Genomic DNA, 15,245 nt, shown 5'->3' with positions numbered 1-15,245 from the left:
ATGCTCCATCAAACAAAAATTATTTCTATCATTTGTACTCACAACGGTCGTTTCTTGAGCACCATAATGACAGCTGCAGCTCCCAGCAGAACCAAGACAGAGATAACGATAGGAATAACGATTGCTGCAGTGGCGTTGCCAGACCAGACAACCACCAATCCCGTTTCGCAATGCTCTCCATGGAAATAAGGCGGGCAGGAGCACTGTAACTTATTGTCGCCCTCCGTTTCTTGACATAGTCCACCGTTTCTGCAAGGACAAATTCTTGGCGCAGGTAAAGGCCTCTCGTTCGTTGCATCGCAGTGTCTTTCGTTGGATAACATAGAGTCCCTTTGCTGAAGTGGACCGATGCTGTCGGAACAAAGGCATCGATTTCCACCAGGTATAGGAACGCACAGGTGCGTGCATTGGTCATCGTGACAGAGATTCCTTAAGGTGGTGTTGTATCTCAGCGGGTGGTACACTTTGACTCCTCCGGGAACAGGGATGTTCCTAACGATAGTTTGCGGCACTCCTCTGCCGAATTTGTCCTGCCGGATCAGCTCACCGGTATTCCTGGTCGTCCAGTAAAGAGTGCTTTCGAAAATGTCCAACGACAACGGATGCTTCAGACTTTCACCTTTAAGGACCACTTTTCTGTTCGAGCCATCTTGGTTGATGGATTCTATGGTGTTGAGCTTGCTATCGGCCCAGTAAAGGACATGATCCATAGCGTAATCGATGCTGAGGGCAACAGGGTGACCGATACGTTCCGTGACCAGTTGTTTTCTCTTGTCGCCATCCATCCAAGCAGTTTCGATCTTGGCCTGACTGCCAACATCTGCCCAGATAGCTCTACCGATCTCGGGATCTACCACGATCGAAATTGGAATCTCTAGACCCACCGTTACCAAACTTCGACGGTACCTGCCGTCAGCTTTCGAGACCATTACTCGGCCAAACGGTGTCGCGCCTGAAGAGTCAATCTCTGTCCAGTAAAGATTACCAGAAATCCAATCGACTGCTAAACTCGTGGGCGTTGAGTCGCTTTTGATGTTGAGATCCTGCGCGTATCCAATCTTGACCTGTCCGTGTTTAGCGTTCACCATGTAGGACCTCTTGAAGGAAGAGTCGTGGCTATCGATCCAGAACACGTATTCCTGTCTAGGATCGAAATCGATAGACTGTACTCTCTTCTCGTTGGCGATTACTTCGATTTCGTCCTTCTTATGAAGGTCGTACGCCCTGATTTCTGGCCCGTTCGCAAACATTATCATCGCTTCGGTGTCCTGAGCTTTGCAGACTCCGCTGCGATTGTCGGAAAGCTCGAAACCCTTTCGGCAGGAGCAGGAATAAGTTCCGTTCAGGTTGGTACACAATTGAGAACACTGATGTTGTCCCGTGGAACATTCGTTGATGTCCTCGCAATGCTTTTTATTCTCTTGGGAAATTATGTAACCGGGATAACAGGCGCAAATGTAACCGCCGTCTGTTATATTGTGACAATAGTGCGAACAACCTCCTTTGTTGCTGTCCAAGCAGGGCTTGTTGTGATCTGCGAGGAAATTATATCGTTACATTGGTAATTTAACATTGATTAGTAATACTGAATATTAATCAAGTTGATGCGTAAAAACTTACGACAACCAAGTTCATCGGAGGAGTCGCCGCAGTCATCAGCAAAGTCACAGAGTTTCGATCGGTCGATGCACTTTTTATTCGCACAAGTGTACTCTGTTATCGGATCGCAAGGGCGAATCCTGGTTGCGCACATCGTCATGTTGTTCTCGTCGGATCCGTCGCCGCAGTTGTCGACACCGTCACATAATTGATACTTAGTGATGCATTTGTGATTGGCGCACTGGAACCTCCTCGTTATATCGCACTTGAAGTTTTCTGTAATGCCGTTGAATCGGTAAAGATACTCTGGAAGAAACACATGGCCCTAATAAAAATAAAAATCTTACCACACATGCTTTGGTTTTCATCAGAACCGTCGCCGCAATCGTCGCTTCCGTCGCATATGTCTGTAAGGTACACGCACAGGTTGTTGTCACACTGGAACCTCGTTTGTGGACAATACCTTCCACCAGGATACTTGGGCGGACAATCTATTTCATCGCTCATGTCTCGACAATCTCTCGTTCCGTCGCATCTTAGATAAGATGCTATACAGTGGCCACTTCTACATTGGAAAGTATTGTTCTGCAATAAATTCATATTTATAATTAAAGGTTGAACGGTTAAAAATAAAAAAAACTTGTACAATAGGATTTTTTAAACGAAAGAGTCTGTATAACGTACCTGGCAGACAAATGTCTGACAACCGGTCTCATCGCTGTTGTCGCCGCAATCGTCCTCGTTGTCGCACCTCCACCTAGAAGCGATGCATTTGCCATTGTCGCAGCGGAATTCCGATTCTGAGCATTTTCTGTAGCGATCCTTGCACATTGCTTCGGCTTCGTCGCTTCCATCCCCGCAATCGTCGGCAAAGTCGCAGAGCCATTGCTTAGGCACGCATCTGTTATTAGCGCATTTGAAATCCATTTCAGGGTCGCATTTAGGACAGTTCTCAGGACGTTCGTCGGATCCGTCGCGACAGTCGTCCTTGCCGTCGCAGAACAACCATTTAGGTATGCAACGATAGTTTGCGTGGCCTGGACACCGTTCCCAACCGATGGTGCAGTTCCTTTGCCGACACATGTAAGCTGGCTCGTCGCTGTCGTCGCCGCAGTCGTTATCAGAGTCGCACATCCATACTTTCTGAATGCATCTGCCATTTTTGCAGGTGAACTCCGTATCTGGGTCGCAGGGTCGGTTGTCTAGGGAGAAACATGGGTAGTTTAAAAGGATTCTTTCGTTATTAACCCTTTGCACGCGAGGCACTTTTTTCTGGTATCTACCAGCAACTCGAGATACTTTCTTAGCATTCTATTGCCACGAATGATAAACTTAGATTTACTTCAAAGATGAGATCTCTAATTTGGGAATTGAGACTCGGGTCACTTTTGTCTCACAGAGTTATTTCATTGACACTTGTAGTTCCCAAGAAATTAAACTTAAACAAACATTATTGCTGGTTGATTTGCTACGTGAAACCTAGTGGTGACTGAGAGTCACCTCTCGAGCGCAAAGGATTAACATTGACTCTCCTAGCAAAGAATACTAACGACAGATGGCAGGATCTTCGTCGCTACCGTCCTTGCAGTCAGCGTCTCCGTCACATTTCCAAGATTCATGGATGCAACGTCCATTCGACTTGCACTTGAACTCCAATTCGCCGCATTCCAAAGAGCAGTGAGCTTCGTCGCTTTTGTCACCGCAGTCGTCAGCACCGTCACAGACGGCCACGTTGGGTCTGCAATTGCCGTTTGCACACTGGAAGACGCTGGGACGGCAAACACGCGTCGGGCAATTCCATTGTTCGTCGGAGCCGTCTTTGCAATCCTTTTCACCGTCGCATCTACGAAACGTAATAATCATATGAACGTTTATAATCGCAATTTTTATAATAATATAATGTTTGCCAACGGACCAGAAATTATTCGCGAACAACGTAGCGATACTCACCGCCAATACCAAGGTATGCATTTCTCATCCGGAGGTCCACAACGATGCTGGCCAGCGGTGCAGTTAGCGGTACAAGTCTTGCCATCCTTATCCAATATGAACTGATTAGGGCACTTGCACTTGTACGACGTAACGCCTGGTTGCCCGTATTCCTCGAGCAGATAGGAACTCGCAGGTGGCGATAGCAAGCAGAGATGCGAGCAACCGCCATTGTTTTTCATACAAGGATTGTAATAAGGCAATTGTCGCAGAGCATGGTAAACATGGATGTCGTATGGTCGGTGAGTAGTGTTGCGTAGCACTCTCAAATTAGCACCGGTGAACTTTTCAGCCCTGCTGATAGCCTTCAGGTTCCAATCGGTCCAGAAAATGTGTTCGTCGAAGACAGTGATAGCAAAGACGTGGGGTACGGCGGATCCAGTAAGGACCTTTCGTCTGTTTTGACCCTCCAAGTCAGCGAATGCGATGTAATCGAGATGAGCATCTGCCCAGAATATCCTATCGGTGAAGTAGTCGATGGTTAAAGCGTTGGGCCAAGCGATACCATCCTCCAACGTAAGGATTCTCGTGAAGTTGCTGCCATCCATTCCCATTTTGCCAATGTAAGCCTGAAAATCGAAGAGTTGGTACTTGTAATAAATATATACAATAATATAATAATATATAATATAGATAACGAAGTGATTTATCCTTGTCAATGTTATTCTATTACCTGAAGATGCCAAGAAGTGAAATACAAGTAGCCAGTTCCAGGATGAACGACAATGGCGCGTGGATCTGCTATTCCAGTTAGTAGAGTCTTCCTGTTGGTTCCATTAAGTTCAGCAACATCCAAGTGTTTAGCGTGGCGATCCAACCAGTATAACTTTCGACCAACCCAGTCGATAGCTATTCCTTCCAATCCAAGGCTATCGTGTTTGATGATCGCCTCTTTTTCGCCTCCGGCGATCGGTGCTCTAAAAGAAACCTTCGTAGAAGAAAACGATCCTGCAAACTTTTAAGGGCAGGACGCGACATTCGGATCATCGACAATCGACATTATTAAAAGTGTAGAAAATCCATGATCCAAACACCGACGTGTCGTGTCCATTCCTTGAATCGTAAATTCTATCGATCATCCAAATTTACCTATAAATGGTCTTGGCAGTCACGTCGCAGAAGTACAGCATCTGTTCAGCGTAATCGGAATCTAAAGCAACGACATTGATGAGATCCTGGTGCATCAGGCTATAATTCGAAGCATCGATGGACATATTCCTGACGTAATATTTATTGGTGAAGATGATCCACGGCTGGATGTTGTCGCGTCTCTTGCAGGTGTGTTTATCAGGCGCGCGATCGTACCATAATCGATTGCACTTGCAGTAAAAGCTCCCAGGAGTGTTTTCGCACTGCTGGCTACAAACTCCTGGCGTCTCCGTGCACTCGTCTATGTCTTCGCACGCCTTTCCGTCGCTCAATAACTTGTAACCGGGATTGCACTCGCAATAATATCCCGTCGGCGTGTCGACGCACTTGTGTCCGCACTGGTTCAACTCTACTCGTGCACACTCGTCGACGTTGCAATGAGCTGGTTCGTCGCTCTCGTCCGAGCAATCGGGTTCCTTATTACAGACCAAGCGTTGGTCGATGCAGTTTCCATTCGCGCACATGAACTCTCCCGGGTTCGGACAAGTCACGTTCTTCACCTTCGGCGCGCATCCATCTTCATCGGAATGATCTCCGCAATCGTCTTGCCCGTCGCAACGGAACTGCTTCCTGATGCACTTGAAGTTATGGCAGCTGAATTCCTGGCTGGTACACGGCTTGTATCTCGAGTTACAGAACTTCCCTTCGTCGCTACCATCCCCGCAATCGTTATCGTGATCGCACAGCCAATTCTGATTCAAGCAGCGCCCGTTATCGCACGTGAACTGATCTTCTCCGCAAGGTATAGGCGTAGGACAATGAAGCATGGTCACGTTCTCATCGGCAGCGTCCACGCAATCAGGTTCTCCATCGCATAACCACTTCTTGGGGATGCATTGAGCCCTGTTCCACACCTTATTCGCTGTGCAAGTGAACTCTGTTTCCTCGTCGCACTTTCTGTCGTTGCATTGGTGTCTCTCGTCTTCATCTGAGTAATCAGAGCAATCGTTATCCCCGTCACAGATGTAGATCCTCGGTATACAGTTTCCATTATCACAGGTGAATAGATCCCCGAAGCAGGTTCTGCCCTCTGACTGACAGTACCCGACGGGTTCGTCGCTGCCGTCTAAACAATCGTCGTCACCGTCGCAGTACCATGTAGCAGGGATGCATCTGTGATTAGAGCACCTTATACTATTCTGAGGACAGGTTCTTTGAGCGCAATGCAGAGGATTCTCGTCGCTGTTATCACCGCAATCGTTATCTCCGTCGCAGAGCCAATATGGCTCTACGCAGATATTAGTCTTGTCGCACTTGAGATGATTAGGCGGACAGGTAGTGTTCATCGGGCAACGTTCGTGGGTCTCGTCGGAGGTGACATTGTCCTTGCAATCATTGACCCCGTTACAGACCTGGGACTGTGGTATGCACCGATGATTAGCACAGGTGAACTCTCCAGCAGCGCAGGGCGGGTAAACGCAGCCCTCCTCGTCGCTCCCGTCCCTGCAATCGTTCTCGTGATCGCATTTCCAGCTCTTGAAGATGCACCTGCCGTTGTTGCACCTGAACTCGTTGGGGCTGCAGGAATGATACGAGCAATAGTTGATGTCCTCGTCCGAACGGTCCCCGCAGTCGTCGTCGCTGTCGCAGGCCCACATCCTGGAGATGCAACGGCCGTTTCTGCAGGCGAATTTGCTGGAGTCGCAGGTCACGTTCTTCGGCACGCACATTCTGTCCTCGTTGACTAGTCTGCTGCTGTCGTTGCACTTGCACTCCACGGAACCGTTCACGCCGGGATGGCAGGACTGGTCGCAGCCACCGTTGGAGATGTTGCAAGGATTCACTTCGCATTGCTGCCTGCCTGCCGAGTATATGTGCAGATCTCTCGGGGAGTCCTCTAGGCGCTTCACGAGCTCCACCTTGTTGGCACCTGTGTGCTTCTCTGCGCGGTAGACACCTCTTAACTGAAGATCTGTCCAGTAGATGTGTTCCCTGAACACGGTTATGGCAAACGGGTAAATAGTGGCACTGACTAGGACCTGGCGGCTGGTACCATCTAATTGCGAGCGTTCTATCTTCTCACGGACAGCGTCTGTCCAGTACAACATCCTATCTTCGTAGTCGATGGCCAGGCCGCTGGGTTGTGAGAGGTCTTTGTCTATGATGGCTTTTTTCAACGAGCCTGCCATGGTGGTGCGGAAGATCTTGCCGGAGGTACCGAAACGTCCCCAGTCGGTGAAATAGAGGGAACCGTTGCAAGGGTCCACGACGATGGCCCTGGGTCTGTCCACTCTGGCGATCATCACTAGATTAGAACCGTCTATATCCATGGCGTAGATGCTGTTGTTGGAAGAGTCCGTCCAGTAGACCTTCTTCTGCGTCCAGTCGTAGGAAATCCCTTCAGGGTTTATTCCTTTGTTGATCAGAGTGTGAATCTCCGAAGAGGAAGGATTATCTGCCTGCATCCAGGCTATCTTTGCCCAGGGTCTGATCTGAGTAAACAGAAGCTTTTTATCTTTGTAATCAAAGTCTACGCCTACTACGTTCGTCAGGTTCACTACTGGAGCAAACGGCACGCTGGTGTTTTGAGGGTCCAGACCTATGGACCTTATCTCTGTTCTGGTGGCGAACACTAGGTACTCTTCTACGTTCTCGCAGCTCTTGCCATCCGATGCTAGTTTGCCTATGGCGCAATCGCACTTGTACTCTGCCATGCTGTCTTTAGGCATGGCGAAGCAGAGCTGAGAGCAGCCGGCATTGCCACTCTTGGAGCAAGGATTGGTAGGGTCTGCGGGTTGACTGTTCTGATCGAACATGACGATGTCCCTTAATTTGGGTAGATTGGACCTGACTGTCGTCGGCAGGCTGATGTTGGCTCGCTTGCTGGCCTTGAAGACCGTTGCTAGGTTCCTGTCCACCCAGTAGACATCATTTCCGTAGATAGCGACACCCATAGGGTTAGGAAGATTGCGACGAATGATCTCGCGATTACCACCGGTGTAGGAGACCTTTTGGATGGTGTCTTGCTTGGAGTCTACCCAGTAGACGTCGTGAGTCGCCATGTCTATGGTTATGTCCCGTGGAGTGCTGATACCCGAGGTCACAATAGGCGTCCAGTTGCTACCGTCCAGGTGCGCCTTACCTAATTTAGGATACTGTCCATAATCGATCCAATACAGGTATCGTTTGATAGGATTCACGGCCAGTTCTCTCGGCGAGTCCGTGGTCTTCTTCACCAACACCTTTCTATTGCTACCATCGAGCTTGCACACCTCGACGTAATTGTCGTGCGGAAATACGTTGGTGAAATATAAATTTCCAGCTACCCAGTCGATAGCCAAACCCCTGATGCCATTCGACCCGATACCCTGCTTCACGATATGCTGCAATTCAGTTCCGTTCGGTCTGACCCTGAAGATACCGTTCCAAACACCTCTGTTGAACTCCACCCAATAGATCCAATTCCCAGCGTAGTAAACGTCCACGTGAAGAATGTGATGACCCACTCCCGCGATAGGTACCATCGCCTCTTTGGCATCCTTCAGGCTGTAACCTCTAGCTACGTCCAGCTGGGTCACCACGGCGAAGGTCTTGAAAGGCTCGCACGAGGTGTCGGTGACCCGACGGTACTCCATGCCGCAAGCACAGACCCTGGTTCCCCCAGAGGCCGGTAAACAGATCTGTTCGCAGCCTCCGTTGTTCACGAAACAGGGATGATCACCTGTGACCCTTTTCTTGTAGATAGTCAGAGTCTTCAGCGCCGAATCGTTGTCTATTATCGTGGTGGGATTGAGTCCATCTGGCAGGTCCACCTTCTCGACTTTATCGTACTGAGGATCCAAGAGGTAGAGCCTGGATTCGTGAACAGCGAGAGCTTTGGGGAATGCTATATTCTCGGAGACGATCGTCCTCGGGTTCTTTCCGTCGGTGGAAATTGCTACGATTAGCGCAGGGTACAAAGAGCTGAAGTAGACTGTTTTACTGGGAATATCGATTGTGATCGCCTCTGGTCTTTCCACATTTTCTACGAGAATTATAGGATTCGTGCCGTCCATGTTGACCCTGCCGATCTTCATAGGAATACCAAAGCTGCCTTCGTCCACCCAGAAGATGTGCCCTTCGAGAGGGTCCACGCACATGGCCTTGGGTTTAGCTACAGAAGTCTTATTCCCATCGTTGGCTAGCACTATGGTCCTGTACCTTGTCTTACCGTCGACTTTTATAGCCTCGATATTCGAAGCAAACTTGTTGCCTATAAAAAGATTCCTTCCCAGCCAATCGAACGCCATTGCTGAAGGAGCACCGACGATACCGCTGTCTCCGGAGGGATTAGGAAACTCTGTTCTGTTTCCTCCGTTATACGGACAAGTATAAATAGTGCCGTTCTCGTCATCGTCGTCTTTGGTCTGTAACCAGTAGATCATCCTCTCTTTCCTATCGTAATCGATGAATCTTCCTCCTTCGACACCCACGACAGGGGTTATGTAACCAGTCTTGGTGCTGCCTGGAACCAGAGAGACGTCCACGATCTGCGAACCCCTCAACACCATCAAGTACGGAGTTTCTTCTTCCGAGCACTGTCCATTAGGCAGCAGCTTGAACCCAACCTGGCATTTGCAGTTGTAGCCCTGAGGATTGGAGGGTGACAGCAGGCATAGATGAGCACAGGTTGCATTGGCGCAAGGGTTAACCGTGATTGGCTGCAGAACAGGATGGTGTACGTGTATGGACAGTGGCTGAGATATCAAGTGAGAAACGACTGTTTGATTAGCCCCATAGAATTTGTGAGCAGACAAGACCCTGTTTAGCTGTCTGTCCGTCCAGTACATGGTGTCCTCGAAGAGCGTCAAGGAATGAGGATGCAGGAGATAGTGTGAACTAGCCAGCACCTGAATCCTCTTGCTACCATCGTAAAGGCAAGTGTCAATGAAGTCCAGCTTACTATCGGCAAAGTATATCCTCTTGTTGGCTATATCCAAAGCCAAGCCGTTAGGCCAGTAGATCTTGGTGTGGATGATGGTGGACCTGTTCGTCCCATCCATTCCTATCCTCTCTATCCTAGGATTCTCGCCCCAGTCCGTCCAGAAGAGCCACCTGGCCCCTGGACTAGGGTCTAGACACATACCTCTGGGCTGGGTGATGTTCTCTTTCACCAGGATCATCCTGCTAGCACCTGTCTCCTTGGCTACCTCGATGGTGTTCAGTTTAGAGTCCAGCCAGTAGAGATTCTGACCTATCCAATCGTAAGCAAGCCCTTCTACCAAGTCCAACCCGGTCGATATAACGTCTTCAGGGTCGGTGCCTCTGTCCAGTCTGGATATCTTCTTCAATTTCATGTCCGACCAGAAGATGGTGCCCGTGTGCATGTTACTAGCAGTCGCCACGACGTTCTCCACGTTGATAGGCACCCTCTCGAGTGCCTGGTCCTGAAGATCCGCCACTAGAATGGTGTGTCTGTTGGAGATTATTAAGAACGCAGCGCTGTGGTTGAACGCTTTGCAAGTATGTTTATCCTTCTCCAATGTGTAGCCTTCGACGCAGTTGCAATAATAGCCTCCTTTAATGTTCATACAGACCTGGGAGCACTTCCCAGGTGGTTCGCATTCGTTCAAGTCCTGGCAAGTGTAGCCATCCTTGCTCAACTCTTCCCCGGGAGGACAAGTGCATTGGGTTCCCATGGGTGTTTCTAAACAGCCGTTACTGCAATACCGTCCCCTGTATTTGCACTCCTCGAAGTCGCACCCAGGACCCTCGTCAGCTCCATTAGGGCAATCTAGCTTTCCATCGCAGACACTGGTCATATTCACGCAGCGGTCAGTGACGTTGGGACACTTCCACTGTTGGGATTCGCACTTGAATTCGGGAGCTGTACAAGCATGCAACTCGGTATCCTCGTCGGAGCCATCTCCGCAGTCGTCCTTCCCGTCGCAGATATAAGCCTTAAACACGCATTTTTCATTCCTACACTTGTAGAACCCTGGCTGGCAGCCTACGTGTCCACAGGATGGTCCCGGCTCGTCGGATTTATCAGGACAGTCCGGAGTCCCATCGCAATACCAGCTTCTGGGTATGCAGATAGCACTGCTGACGCACTGGAACTGCTTCGCCACGTTACATTGATCCGGTGCCAGAGTAGGGCAACCCACCTCGTCGCTGCCATCGTTACAGTCCGAAATCCCATCGCACTTATACGAATCAAGAACGCACATCTTCTGATCGGCACACGTAAACTGAGTGCTGAGACATGTAACGGGTGGACAGTCCATCTCATCCTGCTGATCGAAGCAGTCGTTATCTCCATCGCAGACCCAAGATTGGGGGATACAATGGCCCGACCTTGGACAGGTAAATTGAAAGTAGGAACAGGTCTTGGCGACGCAGAATTCACCCTCGTCCGAGCTGTCCCCGCAGTCGTTCTCCGAGTCGCACTTCCAGGTGTTGGGTATGCATCTGTTGTTCGCGCAGGCGAACTGGTTGGCGCTGCAGGTCACGTTGGGGCACCCTGCCTCGTCGCTGTAGTCGCCGCAGTCGTTCTCCGAGTCGCACCGGAAGCCTATGGGCACGCATCTCCCGGACTTGCACTGGAACTCGTTCGGGCCGCACGTAGGCTTGGTGCAATTCTGCTCGTCGCTGTTATCCAAGCAGTCGTTTTCACCGTCGCAGACCCAGGTGTGAGAGACGCACCTCTGGTTGGCGCAGGTAAAGTCCCAACCGTTGGGACAGGCTTCCAGGGGTGGTTCCCCTTCGGGGTCTGGGGCGCAGGTCCTTTCGTCTGGTTGAATGCGTTCGCCATAAGGACAACCACAGACTCGCGTCAGTCTGGATGTCCCGTACCTATTGGTGTTGTTCTGGGGGATGGCGAAGCATAGTTTCTCGCAGCCACCGTTGTTGATGGTACACGGGTGGTCTCGAGGAGTAGTCTGAATCTCGTGGCTAAAGACTTTCACCCCGTAAAGTCTGTTGGTGGCGGGTTCTCGCACCAGGATGGACTCCTGATCGCCCGTCTCTTTGTGAAGACGGATAATAGCGTCTAGACGCCAGTCGGTGATGTACATCCACTCTTCGTGAATCGCCATGGAGAACGGGTGCCTGATAAGCCTGGAATTCACCGTTCTAACGTCCGTGCCGTTTAGATTCGAGTGCTGGACGTGGTCCAACAGAGCGTCGCACCAGTAAAGTCTGTCTTTGGCGAAGTCGATGGCCAAACCGTTAGGCCAGCCTAGAGTCAAGTTTTTGAAAACTACCAGATTCGAGCCATCTGTGTAAGCTCTGCTAATGTTAGCAGGCCTGTCCCACTCGGAGAAGAAAACGAATCCATGGTTTGGGTGGATGACGATAGCCCTGGGGCGCTTCAGGTTCTTCAATAGAGTTCTACGGTAGGTTACGTTCTGAGTACTGAGGACGTTCAAGGTTCCCTTGCGGGAGTCGATGTAGTAAAGGTTCTTGGAGGCCCAGTCGACGGCCAGACCTTCTACTCCTTCGTTCTGACTGGCTAGGACGATCTCCCTGCCACTTCCATCCAGATAGATTCTGTAGATCACGTCCTGGAGGACGTCGCTGTAGTAGATGTGCATATTTCGAGCGTCGTAGTCCAAGCCGACGAACCTGGCTCTCCTGGACACGATGGGCAGTATGGCGTCGCTGAACCCTTCCATTACAGGGTCCAGGACTCTGCCTTTGATGAATCTCTGCTGGGAGTACATCAAGAACTCCTGGGCTGGATTGCAGTTCCTCTGATCGCTAGAAAGCTTCCAGCGTATGTCGCAAGCGCACCGATAACCTAACCTGTTCTCCTGATCGCTGGCTGCTGTGACGATGCACATGTGCTGGCAGCCACCGTTGTTGTTCCCGCATGGATTAGAAACGGTTGGTTGCGTGAGCGGATGAAGAGCCTTGATGGCCTTTGCGTCCCTCATCTTGAACACCGTCTGCAGGGAATAGTCGCCCTGGGTCTTGTCCATGCTCATGATCGACTGCTTAGTGTTGTCCGTCCAGTAGATCTTGTTCTCGAAGAGGGTGAGCCTGGTAGGAGATGGCGTGTGCGATCCCCTGAGCACCATCACTCTGTTCTTGCCTAAATAATCGGCTGTCTCTATATAGTCCAGCTGCGAATCGCACCAGAAGATCCTCCTAGCGATCACGTCGACTGCCACACCCGAGACCCTGTAAGCTGCTTCGGAGACGACCGGGAAAGCGTTGGTGCCGTCCATGTTGGCCCTGAGGACCTGCTTGCTGTCAGCAACAAACATCAGGCCCACGGTGGGGTCCAAACCAATGTCCGCTGGGCTGGTCAAGTTCGAGCCGAGGGCTATGCCGTGATACCTGCCGTACAACTCGAACACGTCTATTTTTTGAACGAGCGAGTCCACCACGTACAGCTTCTGCCCTATCCAGTCCACGGCGATGGCCACTGGCCCCCCGGACCTCACCAAATAGAAATCTACGTTCGAACCGGTTCCTTCGCCGTACAGAGGCTGCATGTGGACCTTTCTGGTCTTCACGTCGCTCCAGAAGAGCATGTTTTTCGAGTAAAGGTAGTCCACTCCGCTGGCACCCGTGGTGTTGGCAACGATTACTCTGTCTTCACCTGTGGGCGACATCCTCCACACGGCACGCTCTTGCGCGACTAACAGCTCCAAGTTGATCCCATCGTGGGCCAACGCTTTGCATTTGTTGCGACCCTCGAGAACGAAGCCTGACGCGCAACTGCATATATAGGAACCGTCCGTGTTCTCGCATAGCTGCTCGCAAAAGCCCCATTCCGAACATTCGTCGCGGTCTGGGAAAGAGAAAACGGAAAACAAATTTGTATAAACATTTTTTCGATAGCTTTATACATTTGTTTTGTGTAATAAGAAAAATTAGACGTACCTACGCAAGTTCTCGAGTCGTTAGAGAGAACCCTGCCCTCGGGACAGTAACAAGCTCCTCCCATGGGAGAGGCCTGACACTTGTACTGGCATCCCAGCACGTTGCACATACTCGTCGCTGTGAACAGAGAAAGCGTTGCGGTAAAGTTCACTCAATTTCCATGGATGTAAACTTCGTTCAAATTGACCGTTAGATTTTCCATATATTTTATCAATTTCCACGGTAGATATTCCTCGAAGAATGGGAATTAACATACCTGTCCTGAAGATCCATTTAAGCGTTAATAAAACAAAAAGTCAGACATGTTTTAAAATTGAAACGACAAAGTATAGAAAATTCTACGTGGTATTAACCCTTTGCACTCGAGACCTTCTTTTCTGGTATCTTTTGTTTTATTCTTTTAGCAACTCGAGATGCTTTCTTGGCATTCTACATTCTACATTCTGTATTGCCACGAACGTTAAGCTTCGATCGACTTCGAAGATGTTATTTTATCGACACTTTCAGTTCCAAAGAAATTAAACCTAAAGAAATTAAATACAAATCCAGTTATTGTTGGTAGAATTGCTACGTGAGACCTACTGACTGAGTCACCTCAGACTGAGACTCACCTCTCGAGTGCAAAGGGTTGAAGCTTGAATTACCAACAACTACCTTTCAACTTTTTAATTGTATTTAGTTCCCAACTCTACATGAGAGACAAGATAAAACAAAAGGGTGCTTACAACAAGCAGCTTCTTCGTCCGCGTCGTCCTCACAGTCGGGTTTCCCATCGCAGAGCTGAGAGCGATCGATGCAAAGCGGTTTACCATCGGGTGCTCCTTTCGGGCATATGAACTTGTTCCCAGGACATACAGTCACTGTGCATGACTTCTCATCGGAGCCATCGTGGCAATCCTTGTAGCCGTCGCAATGGTACGATTTGGGTATGCACATCGAGTTCGCGCACCTGAATTGGTTGATCGTGCATAGCTGAAACACTGGAAATCCGAGAAATTTTCTTTATGGTCCACCAAGATCGCGTCTCATCGAATTATTTATGAAAATACGACATACCGCAGTTCTCCTCGTCGCTGTTGTCCCCACAGTCGTCCTTGTAATTGCACCTGGCAGACTGTTCGATGCAACGCTGGGTGGAGTTACACCTGAACTGATCCAATCGACAGGCTGGTTTGGCATTGTCGCACTTCTCCTCGTCCCTACCGTTTCGACAATCCAGATATCCATTGCATTTCTTCTCCTTTGGAATGCAGAGCTCCGGCGTGGTTCCACCGCACCGGAAATCATCTGGCTGACATTTCCTATAATCTTTTTACGTATGTTCGGTCAGCGATATTATTTGATGATTTTCTTTTCTTTCGTCAAAATCACGTTGTACGATCTAATACAAGTTTCTATGATAAGTAACGTTAAATAAATGCAAATGTACTCACTACATCCAGCTTCGTCGGTTCCGTCGACGCAATCGACTGTCATGTCGCATCGTTGATGCGGAGGTATACAATAAGTCTTATTGAAAATGTACTGGCCACAGGTGATCTGTCCAGCCTCGCAGTCGGGTGGTGCTGAAAACAAAAATTGAATCAATCTTTCAAAATGAAATTTTGAAAAATGCAATTTCCTGAAAAATGTTTGAAACTCCAAAAAATAAAGAAACATGTTCAGAACAGAATTACATATTCCACGCTATTTTTATT

General features: G+C 49.4%; 1 protein-coding gene across 1 annotated transcript in view; it reads right to left on the bottom strand.

Annotated features, from left to right (window-relative positions):
* The window catches only part of LOC128893012 (low-density lipoprotein receptor-related protein 2), a 32,984-nt gene that overhangs the window by 2,606 nt on the left and 15,133 nt on the right, over window positions 1-15,245 (bottom strand). Inside the window, exons 3-14 of the mRNA XM_054153711.1 lie at window positions 14,982-15,113; window positions 14,605-14,856; window positions 14,274-14,528; window positions 13,549-13,665; window positions 4,678-13,456; window positions 4,262-4,505; window positions 3,550-4,157; window positions 3,150-3,442; window positions 2,284-2,801; window positions 1,947-2,184; window positions 1,621-1,875; window positions 43-1,534 (exon numbers count right to left, since the gene is read on the bottom strand). Coding sequence (XP_054009686.1) covers window positions 43-1,534; window positions 1,621-1,875; window positions 1,947-2,184; window positions 2,284-2,801; window positions 3,150-3,442; window positions 3,550-4,157; window positions 4,262-4,505; window positions 4,678-13,456; window positions 13,549-13,665; window positions 14,274-14,528; window positions 14,605-14,856; window positions 14,982-15,113 — 13,183 coding nt within the window. The remainder of the gene's footprint in view (window positions 1-42; window positions 1,535-1,620; window positions 1,876-1,946; window positions 2,185-2,283; window positions 2,802-3,149; window positions 3,443-3,549; window positions 4,158-4,261; window positions 4,506-4,677; window positions 13,457-13,548; window positions 13,666-14,273; window positions 14,529-14,604; window positions 14,857-14,981; window positions 15,114-15,245) is intronic.

Source organism: Hylaeus anthracinus, unplaced genomic scaffold (assembly GCF_026225885.1).
Source record: "Hylaeus anthracinus isolate JK02 unplaced genomic scaffold, UHH_iyHylAnth1.0_haploid 2, whole genome shotgun sequence".
Lineage (NCBI taxonomy): Eukaryota > Metazoa > Arthropoda > Insecta > Hymenoptera > Colletidae > Hylaeus > Hylaeus anthracinus.
Note: the sequence above shows the minus strand (reverse complement) of the source record. Positions and strands in the feature narration are given on the sequence as shown.